At 50.1% G+C, this 13,136-nt stretch overlaps 1 protein-coding gene across 2 annotated transcripts in view; it reads right to left on the reverse strand.

The window, feature by feature from the left end:
- The window catches only part of COPG1 (COPI coat complex subunit gamma 1), a 27,743-nt gene extending 15,208 nt beyond the window's left edge, over positions 1-12,535 (reverse strand). The window contains exons 1-12 of one of the 2 annotated variants that reach the window (XM_009238412.4): positions 12,356-12,535; positions 11,371-11,423; positions 10,528-10,608; positions 10,195-10,266; positions 9,934-10,013; positions 8,107-8,182; positions 7,771-7,863; positions 6,691-6,777; positions 5,222-5,379; positions 4,989-5,122; positions 2,441-2,508; positions 2,034-2,222 (exon numbers count right to left, since the gene is read on the reverse strand). In XM_009238412.4, coding sequence (XP_009236687.1) covers positions 2,034-2,222; positions 2,441-2,508; positions 4,989-5,122; positions 5,222-5,379; positions 6,691-6,777; positions 7,771-7,863; positions 8,107-8,182; positions 9,934-10,013; positions 10,195-10,266; positions 10,528-10,608; positions 11,371-11,423; positions 12,356-12,392 — 1,128 coding nt within the window. In that variant the 5' untranslated portion in view covers positions 12,393-12,535. 2 annotated transcript variants of the gene reach the window in all.
- Positions 12,536-13,136: the final 601 nt, after the last annotated feature.

Raw genomic sequence — 13,136 nt, forward strand, 5'->3', positions numbered from 1 at the left:
GTAGAGACAAGGTTTCACCATGTTAGCCAGGCTGATCTCAAACTGCTGATCTCAAGTGATCTGCCGACCTCAGCCTCCCAAAGTGCTGTGATTACAGGCATAAGCCACCGCGCCCAGCCAATATATTTTTTTTTTTTTGAGACAAGGTCTCACTCTGTCACCCAGGCTGGAGTGCAGTGGCATGATCATGGCTCACTGCAGCCTCGAACTCCTGGGTTCAAGTGATCCTCACACCTCAGCCTCCCGAGTAGCTGGGACTACAGGTGCACATCACCACACATGGTTAATTTTTTAAAAAATTTTTTGTAGGCCGAGTGCGGTGGCTCACGTCTGTAATCCCAGCACTTTGGGAGGCTAATGCGGGTTGATCATGAGGTCAGGAGATCGAGACCATCCTGGCTAACATGGTGAAACCCCGTCTCTACTAAAAAATACAAAAAATTAGCTGGGTATGGTGGCAGGCGCCTGTAGTCTCAGCTACTCAGGAGGCTGAGGCAGGAGAATGGCGTGAACCCGGGAGGCGGAGCTTGCAGTGAGCTGAGGTCACACCACTGCACTCCAGCCTGGGCAACAGAGCGAGACTCTGAATCAAAAAAAAAAAAAAAAATTTGTAGAGATGAGGTCTTGCTACGTTGCCAAGACTGGTCTCAAAATTCAGGCCTCAAGTGATCCTCCCTCCTTGGCCTCCCAAAGCACTGAGATTACAAACATGAGCCACCATGCCCAGCCCCAGAAGGATCTAATATGCAAATCTCACTGTGTCATTTCAGCCTGCAAAGCATTCTTGCAACCCACAGGCAGAGTAGACTGCTGCCTACTTTGCATAATCCACAATATATTATTCATATTATTGTTTGCTCTGATTAAAACTCTCCAGTGACATACTTCATTGTTCTATCAATTAACAATTGTGAAATAACAGAATTACAGAAATTGAGAACAAATTAATGGCTGCCAGGGGTTAGGGATAGACAGGAATGGGCGTGGCTATGAAGAGGTAACATGAGAGTCTTGTGGAGATGGATAGTTGAGTGTCTTCACTGTGGTGGCAATTTTGAAAGACTCCACGTGACAGCTTGCATAGAACTTCACATATATACACACAGGAGTTGCCTGTGTTGCTGGTGAAATCTGAATGAGCTCTATGGGTCGTGCCAGTGTCACTTTCCTGGTTGACATTGTCCTGTGCTAGTGTAGGATGCTGGCACTGTAGGACAGTGTTGATGGTGGGGTGCATAGGACCTCTCAGTATATTTCTTTGTAACTTCCTATGAATTATTTCAAAATATAAGCTCAAAAAATATTCACATCCTTCCTCCTGCCCCAAAAGAACACCTCTCCAATGTCTTCCTTGCAATTAAAACTCTTTACCTGACCATGGGCCTTACATGATTGAGCCCTGTCTATTCTGACTTTGTCACCTGCACTGGCCCCACAGCTCTTCCACCCACTGGCCTTCTCTCTCCTTGATTTGCTCCTGCCTTTCCTCCTGGTTCTTTGCACCGATTCAGGTTTGAGCTCAAACGTCACCCTCCAGAACGGCCTTCCCAGACCGTGCTCTTCCTAGGATCATCCCTGCTGTATTTCTACACTCTTGACTGCAGTACCCATGCCTGAGATGATCTCGTCTACTCCTTTCTTTACCTGTTTACTGTTCCTCTCCCATCCCTAGAAAGGAAGCTCCAGGAGGGCAGACACCTGCCTTGTTCACTGCTATGTTCCCCTCTTGTCACTCTACATAGCAGACAGCAAGTGCTCAAGAAATACTTGGACAACAAATCAATGAACCCTTAACTGGCCTGGAAACTACTGTTCTTTCAATACAAGGGGACGATATGGATGGAGGCCTGGAGGCAGGACTACGCACATTTCTCTGAAGGCCAAGCCTCTGCAGAGCAACGTGCTGGCCTCCTCCGAGTCCTCAAGGCTGACCAGCCCCTTAGGTCAGTCCTGGCAGGAAGGCTGTGGCCACAGAGAGCAGGGACAGAGCTCCTTCCTCTGGGGGCCGTGGGTGTCCTGGGGGTAGCAGGTACCTTGAATTCATCCGAGATCTCTGACATGAAGGAGGAGATCTGCTTCATGAGGCGGTCGATGCTGCTCTCGCTGCCCGTCTTAAGGAGGGTGGTGATGGCCAGCGTGGCAATGCTGCGGTTTGAATCTGTGACCAGGTTCTCCAGATCCAGATTACAAGCTGTCACAGCTGACGGATGCTTCATGGCAACCTGTTTTGGGAGGACAGTGACAGAGAGGGCAGGACCCCAATGCTGTCACTACATTTGATGGTTTGGCCCAGTCAGAAGTCCTTTGGATGAGATCATCTCACCATCCAGAAGAAAGTAACTGTGACCAGGGCTATTATCCTTCCCAGCCAGGTCAGAGGCTAGGACACACCTCCAATTGGATCAGACAGCTTCCTCCAACCCCCAACCTGGACTCTTACCTTATTGAGGGTACGAACAGCAGCATAGCGGAGAGCAGCCTTGGGTGAGCTGCAGAAAAGCTGGAGCACTGTGGGGAGATGGATGCCACATGTCAGGTTGCCTTTACTGCTGGGCAGCTGGGAAAACCGGGGTCTGCTGTTCTGACTCAAACCCTCTGCTCAGCTCATTTCCCTGCTGACACCCCCATCCCAACCCAAGACAGAGAGCTCCCCTCACCCTGTGCACCTGAGCCATGGACAGAGGCCATAATGTCTGTGAGCACCCAGGGGTTCCAGTGAGGGCTGTTATTCACTGGGCATCTGCTGTGTGCCAGGTGCTGTGCTATACAGTAGACATGCCTCACTGCTATAGCTTGCAGCCACCACTAGCCCACTTTACAGATAAGGAGACTGAGGCACAAAGGGAAAAGCAAACAAACTTTAGGTTGGCAGCCAGTAACTGGCAGAACCAAGATTAAATTCCAAGACTGCCTGCACCTGCAGCCTGAGCCCTTAACCTCTGTGAAGTAATATTCCACTCCTCTCTCCTATTGTGTCTACAGGATCCAACAGAACTTCCACCTCGGCACTAAGTGCTGAAGAACAAAGTCCTCTCTTAAACAAATGGTTTATTTCCTTTAACTAGATGAGAGCCATTCGGGTACCATATCCCTCCCTTGCCCTGGCTGCCAGGAAGCTCAGAGCTAAATTTGGCACTCAATCATAGGAGCAAAGATGACTACTGTTTTCTGGAATATCTATGTTCCTTTCTTCATAACTTGGCTTTTATTCTCTAATAGTCAAAAAAAATTTTTTCTTAATGCTATTTTGAAGACCCTACTTTATTTACATCTTTCATTATTCTGGAAATATGGGGGATATAATAAGACTGAATGAATACCCAAATCAGTGAGTGAATTCATTAGTTCTTTTTTCATTTCTTTCTTTTTTTTTTTTTTTGAGATAGTCTCCCTCTGTCGCCCAGGCTGGAGGGCAGTGGTGCGATCTTGGCTCACTGCAACCTCCGCCTCCCAGGTTCAAGTGATTCTCTTGCCTCAGCCTCCTGAGTAGCTGCGATTACAGATGCACGCCACCACACCCAGCTAACTTTTGTATTTTTAGTAGAGATGGGGTTTCACCATGTTGGTCAGGCTGGCCTCGGACTCCTGACCTGGTGATCCCCCTGCCTTGGCCTCCCAAAGTGCTGGGATTACAGGCGTGAGCCACCGTGCCCAGCAGTTCATTCTTTCTTCATTTCTAAGGAGGAAGGGAGACTTCTCTCTCTCCAAACATGAACTCCATCTGTTTGCCTGACCAAGTTTACACTGTTATAGTAGAGAATAATAGAAAAACAGGAGGCCCAATCATTTCTCAAAACCTGCAAATCTAACTCTCCTGCCACAACATCTTTGCTTTCCATGGGCCTGTTTAAAACACTCCCCTCTTCTCTTCCACTTTGAATTCAGGTTTCTCACCCTGAGCGCCTCTCCTTTTCTAGCCTCGCAACATACCCACTTTCCAGTACCAACCACTTTGCACCTCTTCATAGGCTTTCTCCTCCCTGACAGGGGGATTCCCACACCTAGAGCAGGGCTCTGCACAGAGGAGACACCAAAGACTCCAGGACTCAACGCTGCTGGATTCCCCCTAATAACAGCAAACAATGGCTGGGCGCAGTGGCTTACGCCTCTAATCCCAGCACTTTGGGAGGCCGAGGCGGGTGGATCATGAGGTCAGGAGTTCGAGAACAGCCTGGCCAATATGGTGAAACCCCATCTCTACTAAAAATACAAAAATTAGCCAGGCATGGAGGCGGGCGCCTGTAGTCCCAGCTACTCGGGAGGCTGAGGCAGGAGAATTGCTTGAACCTGGGAGGCAGAGGTTGCAGTGAGGTGAGATCGCGCCACTGCACTCCACCCTGGGCGACATAGTGAGACTCCATCTCAAAAAGCAAAAACAAAAAACAGCAAACAGCAAACAACAAACATGTTGCCTTCTAAGCAATTTGTCTAGATCACACATTTTCTGGCTATATAACCCTATGTAATAGGCATGATCTATCATCCACATCTGAGAAAAGAAAAGGAAGGCATGGAGAGGATGGGTGGCCTTGCCAGGCTTGCCCAGTTGGTAAGGGGCAGAGCCAGGGCTCTAACCCAGGCTGCCCTGCTCCAGTGCTGGAGCTGGAGGCTCAGAATGACCCTCTATACTGTTCTCTCCTTCACCTGGAAAAGTGCAGCCCCAGTTCACATGCACCAGTTTCATAGATCCTGGGTTCCTCCACCAGGCCTCCTCCTGTGGCCAGCCAACCTGACTGGCTCCAGAGTGGACCTAAGCCTTACCTCAGCCTCTTCAGTGGTCAGATGGAACTAACAGCAGCCCACCCCAAAACGTGATACAAGTGGGGACTCAGCATAGTGTCTGGGGCAGGTGCTTCCTAGGTACAGACTCCTTAACACCAGTGTGTGGCCTATTTGAGAGCATTTTCTTTCTTTCTCCCAGCCCCGACCCAGGCTTAGTTCCTGGCAAGCATAAACATGTGAGGCTGGGTGAAGGGATGCCCAGTAACCTGACACAGCTGGGGCCAGCTCTTTGGCACTGCAGCCTGGCAGATTGACGATGGCCGAGGCGGCTTCATACACCACCATCTCGTGCTTGTTGCGCAAGCAGCTCTCGATGAAGTCAAACAGTGGGCTGTCACGGCTACAAAAGAACATAGGGCGGGAAGAAAACGTTGGGGGTGGCCCAGCATGGTAGGATGAGTGAGGTATCATCTAGCTGGTGAGAGATGAGAGCCGTTACCTGCCATCCTCCTCTTCCAGCTGCTTGCTGGCCACCCGGATCATCATGCAGTAGGCAAAGGGAGACTTAAGGCCGTGCCGTGTGACCTTGCTGATCATCTTATTGACGGCTAGGCGGTCATTCTTACGCACATGGTACAGGAGCCCTAGTGCGTGGTACTATAGGACAGGAGACAGCAACAGAGTACAAATGTATGACTTTTGGGTATACTGGCTGTGTGGCCCTGGGCGGGTCCTTCAGCCTTCTCATTTCTAAGATGGGCACAGTAGCAGCTACCACACAGAGTGGCTGTGACAACTGCCCCAGGTACTCTGTGTACACAGCCCTCCACACAATGCTTCACAAACCACAGAAGTATATCTGTGGTTCTTGTTCCCACCCCTGCTTTGGCAAGAGCCCTAACAGGCAGCATAAATACAGATATGGAAAGGGACAACAAACAGCACAAAGATGAAAGCAATGTGGGAGACCTGGTGCTTTCAATCAGACAATTAGAGAGAGAAGGTGGGAGCCAGACCCTGAGCATGGTCGTGTTTTGTAAGTCACTGTGTGGGACACCTTAGCCATGAAATTTTGCATTACCCACAATAACCCTGAAGGTAGACAGTTTAATCTTTGCTGACTTGCCCAAAGACTCCTGGCTGGTACTGACAAAGCCAGGCCTGGAGGGCCAGAAGCCCAGGGACTCCCTTTCTAAAGATGTGAGGTCTCATAGTTATTTCCTGTCCTCGATACTCTTTTTTGTTTCCTAAAGGAGCGACATTTGGGGGCAAAGATATGGCAGCTGTGGATGCCTTCTATGTGGGAAGCTTATCTGGCCCTCATAAGCGTTTTGAGGGGCCACAGCTGGCCCTGAAGACAAGAATCATGCAAAGGATGAGAAGACAGATGAGAGATAAAAGGAATACATAAACACACAGGGAGCACCGACAGGCAGGCCCCAGATGGGTCACATGTTACATGCATGATCTCGGCTTAACCTTGCTGCTTTGTGAGGCAGTAACCTTCATTCGTATTTTACAGACAAGGAAACCAAGACCCAGAGAGATAAAAGGAATGCCTGTCCTAGGTCATTGAGAAAGAGTAAAGTAGATGAAAGCCTCATCAAGATAATTCCACACATCATAACAAAGCCAGGTTGGCAGAGGCCTAAATTTAGGCGGCCCTCTGCCTGCCTTGGCCAAGTTTGCCACATCATATGCTCCAAAATAATACTCAGCTGGTTATCAAAATACTTGAATATTTCAGCACCAGCTGGTAAGCAGTCTGTAACCCAAGCCCTCCAGGTGGTACCCCGGATTCTCTAACCCAGGACCTCCTAATTCTTCCCATGATCCAATGACGAAAGGATTAAAGCCTGCTATGGACAGGGGTCACAAGGATCTCGGTGGCAAGTGTCCATGCCAAATGGCCAGTGCCTTACCACCTGCCTGAGTGTTTTAAATATCACTCCCTTGCTCACATCTCACCTGGACCATGATGTTATCACTGGATGCTGCCTCCTGAGCCTCATTCACCCAGCGCTTGACCACGTCAAAGCTGCACTTCAGCAGGTGCTGTGGGCAACAGGACACATTAAGGCGCAGGTAGGAAGTATCCCCATCACACATTCTGGGCCCAGTTCTGGTCTTCCCTCAGACACAGCTCAGGGGCTCGCCACTATCCTGGTCCTCAGAGACCATGGACAAACTCAGGATGCTCCCACTCTCACTGTCCCTGCCCAAGGCATGGGTCAACACCATCCACCCACGACCCTCTTCAATCACCCCAGAGTTCCATGGCTCTCTTCACTGAGAAGGGTGGGACTCTCAGGCTTACAGATACAGAAATACTTTATTTTGGCCGGGTGTGGTGGCTCACGCTTTGTAATCCCAGCACTTTGGGAGGCCGAGGTGGGTGGATCACTTGAGGTCAGGAGATCAAGACCAGCCTGGCCAACATGGTGAAACTACATCTCTACCAAAAATACAAATATTAGTCGGACGTGGTGGTGAACACCTGCAATCCCAGCTACTCAGGTGGCTGAGGCATGTGAATTGCTTGAGCCAGGGAGGCAGAGGTTGCAGTGAGCTGAGATCGAGCCATTGCACTCTAGCCTGGGCAACAGAGTGAGACTCTGTCTCAAAAAAAAAAAAAAAAAAAGAAAGAGAGGCCACACGCAGTGGCTCACGCCTGCAATCCCAACACTTTGGGAGGCCGAGGCGGGTAGATCATGAGGTCCATAGTTCAAGACCAGCCTGGCCAAGATGATGAAACCCTGTCTCTACTAAAAACACAAAAATTAGCTGGGCACAGTGGCAGGCGCCTGTAATCCCAGCTACTCGAGAGGCTGAGGCAGGAGAATCACTTGAACCCCGGCAGCAGAGGTTGCAGTGAGCTGAGATCGTGGCACTGCACTCCAGCCTGGGTGACAGAGTGAGACTCTGTCTCAATCAAAAAAAAAAAAAAAAGAAAGAAACAACTTTCTTTTTCCCTACTGGAATGTGACTCTGAAATTTTCTTCAATTTTCTACCCCACCCCCAGCAGGGCTCCAGCAGCAGCTACACACCAAGGAAGACACGAGGGCAGAGCTGGAGACACTGGGCACCTTGTCCACAATGGCTTGTTTCATGTAGCGCTCAATAGCCTGCAGCATGGTGCTCTGTGGGCAAAAGGAGCAGGGTGGAAGGAGATCCAGTCAGTCCTTGGCAGCTCTCAGGAGTGCAGGAATGGGGGCAGAAAGGAGTATGAGGAGGAAGTAAGCGTTTCTCATGTGCTCCTGCACACCGCCTCCACCCCATATCACCTGGCTCAGTGAGATAGCGGACACCCCAAAGCATGCAAAAGATGATGCTGAGGCCTCAATCAAGAGGCCAGGAAGCAGGGAGGAACTGGCACGACTCACATCGGTGATCTGGCAGAGGGCTCGCACGGCCGGGCCCCGGTAGTTGTCTTCTTTCCCAGTCATGTCTTTTGTTAGGCTGCAGGGAAGAAGGCATTGTCAGCATGCAGAGAGCCTGGGCCTGTTTATTCCTCTCCAGCTCCCATCACCACCCTTGCCCAGATAACTAGACGAGCCTCCTAACCAGTGTTCTCCCTCTATCCTTGCTCCTCCAAGTCTAACTCCACACAGCTGCTGGAGGGAGTTTCATAAGACTCAAAACCAAACAGGTCATCCCCCTGCTTTTGCTAAAAAGTTTCCATAGCTTCCTACTGCCAGTGACCTGAATATAACTCCTTGAACTTCCCTAACTGGCTATGCTCACTCCTCTCCACCCTTTGCATGTGCTGTTTCCTCAGCCTGCAGCACTCCTCACCCCTCACCTCCACTCTGTCCTACTCTTTTTATTTATTTATTTATTTTGAGACAGAGTCTCGCTTTATCGCCCAGGCTGGAGTGCAATGGGGTGCGGTCTTGGCTCATTGCAACCTCTACCTCCCAGGCTCAGGCTCTACTGCCTCAGCCTCCCCAGTAGCTGGGACTACAGGCACATGCCACCACACCTGGCTAATTTTTGTATTTTTAGTAGAGATGGGGTTTCACTATTGTTGGCCAGGCTGGTCTTGAACTCCTGACCCTGTGATCCACTCGCCTTGGCCTACCATACTGCTGGGATTACAGGCGTGAGCCATCATGCCTGGCTTTTTTTTTTTTTTTTTTGAGACGGAGTCTCACCCAGGCTGGAGTGTAGTGGCATGATCTCAGCTCACTGCAACCTCCACCTCCCCAGTTCAAGCAATTCTCCTGCCTCAGCCTCCCCAGTAGCTGGGATTATAGGTGCGCGCCACCACACCTGGCTAATTTTTGTATTTTTAGTAGAGACGAGGTTTCACCATGTTGGCCAGGATGGTCTCAAACTCCTGACCTCAGGTGATCCGCCCATTACACTGTGGATTACACTGTGGATACAGTGCTGGGATTACAGGCATGAGCCACTGTGCCTGGCCTGTCCTACTATTTCTTACTCATCCTCCAGGACTCCACTTGGATCATTCCTCTGGGAGGACTTTCCTAATTCAAATCAAGCTGGATGCTCTTCTGGTCTGCTCTCCTGGTCTGCTCTCATAGCCCATAATACTTCCGTGATCAACTATATTACACCCTACCTTAATGGCCTGATGCCTGGTTATTTCTCTGTAAATTCTGGGGCTACAGAAGCCATGTCTATCTTTTTTGCTGCTACATCCCCAGAGCTACACACAGGGACTGACAGACAATATTTTCTAACTGAACCTACAAATCAATGTATGACCCCCCAACCTTAAACTGTGGCAGGAAGAAATAAGAGAACTGAGACCCAGTTCTTAAGGGCAGTGATTACACTTTAGTCACATCTGTCCCTGAATCACTTAGCTTAAAGCAGACACCAGTCACTGAGTAAGCAGTATACCACTTGTACTCTCTGTTTATTTTTCTTGTGTTCTCTCTTTATACTCAAGAAAGTATACTGAATATACTTTCCCAAAGTATACTTGGGAAAGTTCTAAGCTGGTTTGCTTGACTAAGAGAAATCAAGAAAAGGAAGGATTTGTGTCCAAGTCAAGGCCAGAGAATTAAAATAGAAACAGCACACCTGGAGGCTGCCACGGGGTGGGCAGCAGTCAAGGGGAAGCTGCCATGGGGTGGGCAGCTGGCAATATGCAACCAAGTCTCACTGTCTGGTACACACAAGAAAAAAATGGTCTGTCAATGGAACCCATCAGAAGAGCCACCCACAACCCCATGACTTGCCTGCTGGTGACAATGATGACATCCTCTGCAATGCAAGACATCTCCTTGATGGTCAAGTAGCACATCCGACGGAGTGTGGGCTGGGAGATAGGTGGGAAAAGCCCTATCAGCCTGGGCTCACCAAGGGCCAGGGTTGGGAGAAGATACCTCCTATCTCCACAAAGGCAGCCCACACTGACTGGTGGGGCCAGCTCTCTTTGGCCCTCCCACCACATTGTTACAGCTGCCACCTCTCAAGGAAAGCTGGGTCAAGGCACTTACATCATTGGACTGAAAGAGCTTGGTCATGGCAAAGAAGGCCTCGGTCGCTTCCGTGGTCCCCAGGTGCTCCCCCTGTGTTAATCAAGAAAGAAGTCTCAGCTTCGGACAGAGAGTCAGACAGTAATTCCTGCAGGATCAGCCCAAACCAGATCCCCAGACCCTAAAGAGGCTCAAAGGCAACATATGAGACTTGGATGCTGAGGGGACCCAGAGCTGAGCTGTTGTCTACAGCCACACAGAGGCTGTCCAACAGCCTAAGAGTGATCATGATTTGTCCACTTCCCTCCAATCCCCCAGCACCATTCTCCCTACCCGCAAGCTTCACCCTGTTACCTGGTTTATGAGATAAAGAATCTTGGTGAGGATGTGAGCACATTTCCGAGGGTTGATGGGAGTTTCATTAAATACACGGGCCTAAGAAGAAGTGACCAAAGATGTTACCTTCTAGCCTAGTTCATTTCCCTTCAAGTATATTCAATGTCTGAGAAGTCTCAGGGTAAATTGACTTGTCTAAATAGGGCTTTCTGGGTATGCAACAAGCTTATTTTCATAAGGAAAGGGTTTGTTTTTCTTTAATCAACTACTAATTATTCTTAGACTCTCGTGTAAATATTAGTTAGGGATGTGCTAATCTATTGACTAGCAGATACTTAGCAACCATCTGCTAACTGGAAACAGAAACAGAGAAAGACAACAATAAAGAAGCGGCTGGACACAGTGGCTCACGCCCGTAATCCCAGCACTTTGGGAGGCCGAGGCGGGTGGATCACCTGAGGTCAGGAGTTCGAGACCAGCCTGGCCAACATGCTGAAACCCCGTCTGTGCTAAAAATACAAAAATTAGCCAGGCATGGTGGTGGGCACTTGTAATCTCAGCTACTCGGGAGGCTGAGGCAGGAGAATTGCTGGAACCCAGGAGGCGGAGGTTGCAGCGAGCCAAGATCATGCCATTGCACTCCACCCCAGGCTGACAACAGCGAGATTCCATCTCAAAAAAAAAAAAAAAAAAAGAAGTAAGCATAACTAACTCTCTCCAGGAACAAAGTTTTCCTGTCTTCCAGGCACAAGTTTTCTCCCGTGTTGCTCTTTAAAACAACACTTTGAATGTGTTGGTATTTCAGTTGCATTGGTGGTGAATATTTATGATGGAAGCTAGAGGGGAGCAAATGTCACTTGCCTCCTGGAGTACGGCACTCTTCTCAAGGTGCTGGAATGGGTTGGAGCCTCCACCTACAGTCAAGGACAATGGAGAAGGTAGGTTGTGACTCCGAACTTCAAAACTCTCCCAGACACAGGTAAAGGGAAGATGTCCCTTCCTAGTAAATCTAGTAAAGTTCAAACTCCTCAGGAATGGCAATCAAGCCTCTACAATCTGTCTAGGGATCCTACTAGTCTCCTGCAAGCAGGTGGGCTCCACTCTACCCCAAACCACCCACAATCTCCCAGCAGCCCTGGTACAGTCCTGTGCTTCTCATGGTGCCATGTCTTGTGTTCATTTATATAACTTGTAATTAACTAAGTCCCTATGTGCCAGGGACCACCATCTCGTTGTAACTAGTTCCTTCATAGCAGATGACACATTTGCAAATAATTACACGTGTGATTATCTGTTGATGTCTGTCTCCTCCATCGTGGGTGCAACCATTCTAATATTCCCAGCTCAGGCACTGAGTGTCCCACTTGCTCTGTTGCAGTATCCAGGACACCGTACAGTGTCTGGCATACAGTAAATGCTCAATATACTTTGCTGAATAAATGAATGATGGGGTCAAAGTTCCCAGTCACAAGACGCTGGCTCCGCAGGTTACACCCCAGTTTCGCCAGCACCAAAGTAGCCCCGGCGAATCCCAAGAGGTTGCACGAAGAAAGTAACAAGAGAACATTCGGCCTGGTCCCCTCCTTTGACAGATGGGTAAATTGAGGCCTGGGGGGAGGTGTTTGACGCGCCCAAGGTCACCCAGAAAATTGCAGTCCGAGCTTACAAGAGTGCGACAGCCGAGCATGCTCGGGCTCTCCGAGGCCTGCCACTGACTAGCTGTGGACCCTGGCACAAGCCCCTGCCCCTCACTGGGCCTCAGCCTCCGGGTCAGGACAGAGAACCAGAAGGAAGGCTCGGCGGGTGGGGATCCGGCCTCCCTCAGACCCAGGCCTGGCCCCCTCACCTGACTCCTCATCCTTCTTGTCGAATTTCTTCAACATAGTGGAGTCGGTGGGGCGCAATGCAGCAACGCAATGCTCGACGGGCGCGGCACGGAGTAGCGGTGCCACAGTGGTTCTACAGGGACCACTTCCGGGCCCCGGCTGGCCACGTCGCCCTGCGCTCTGCGCAGGCGCATTCCGCGCTCTGCGCCTGCGCTCTTTCCGGTTGCCACAGCCTCGTCTAATGTTAACCTTGCCTCCGCCGGAGCGGGAGTGGGGAAAGCCAGACTGAGGGGCAAGGGCTAGGTGCCGGGGGGTACTGACTAGCATCCCAACTCTGCTCCCTACGCTTCTTTCCTTGCACCAAGGGAGGAGGAGGAGCCCCTGCCTCGTTGCGTTGTGGCGTGAGTCTTTGTGGCTTTCGGGTGTGAGGTTGGTGGCACACACTGGCCCGCAGTAAACACCCAATTGATGTGACCGGTCTATGACTGTTATTGCCACCTTCCGAAGGAGCCTTGCCAGCCACTCACTCCTCGCTTTCAGTTTTTTTCCCCTGCCTGATTTCCTCCTCAACTCGAATCGCCATCTAACACTTTATTTTTACTTTCTGGCTTTTATTTATTTATTTATTTCTCGTTCTGCTGCCCAGGCTGTGGTGCAGTTGTGCGATCCCGGCTCACTGCAGCCTACGGTTCCCGGGCTCAAGCGATCCTCCCACCTCGCACCACCCCCGACTAATTTTTTAATTTTTGTAGAGACGAGGTCTCACTATGATGTTGCCCAGTCTGGTCTTGAACTCGTGGG

The sequence above is a fragment of the Pongo abelii genome, chromosome 2, assembly GCF_028885655.2.
Source record: "Pongo abelii isolate AG06213 chromosome 2, NHGRI_mPonAbe1-v2.0_pri, whole genome shotgun sequence".
Classification (NCBI taxonomy): Eukaryota; Metazoa; Chordata; class Mammalia; order Primates; family Hominidae; genus Pongo; species Pongo abelii.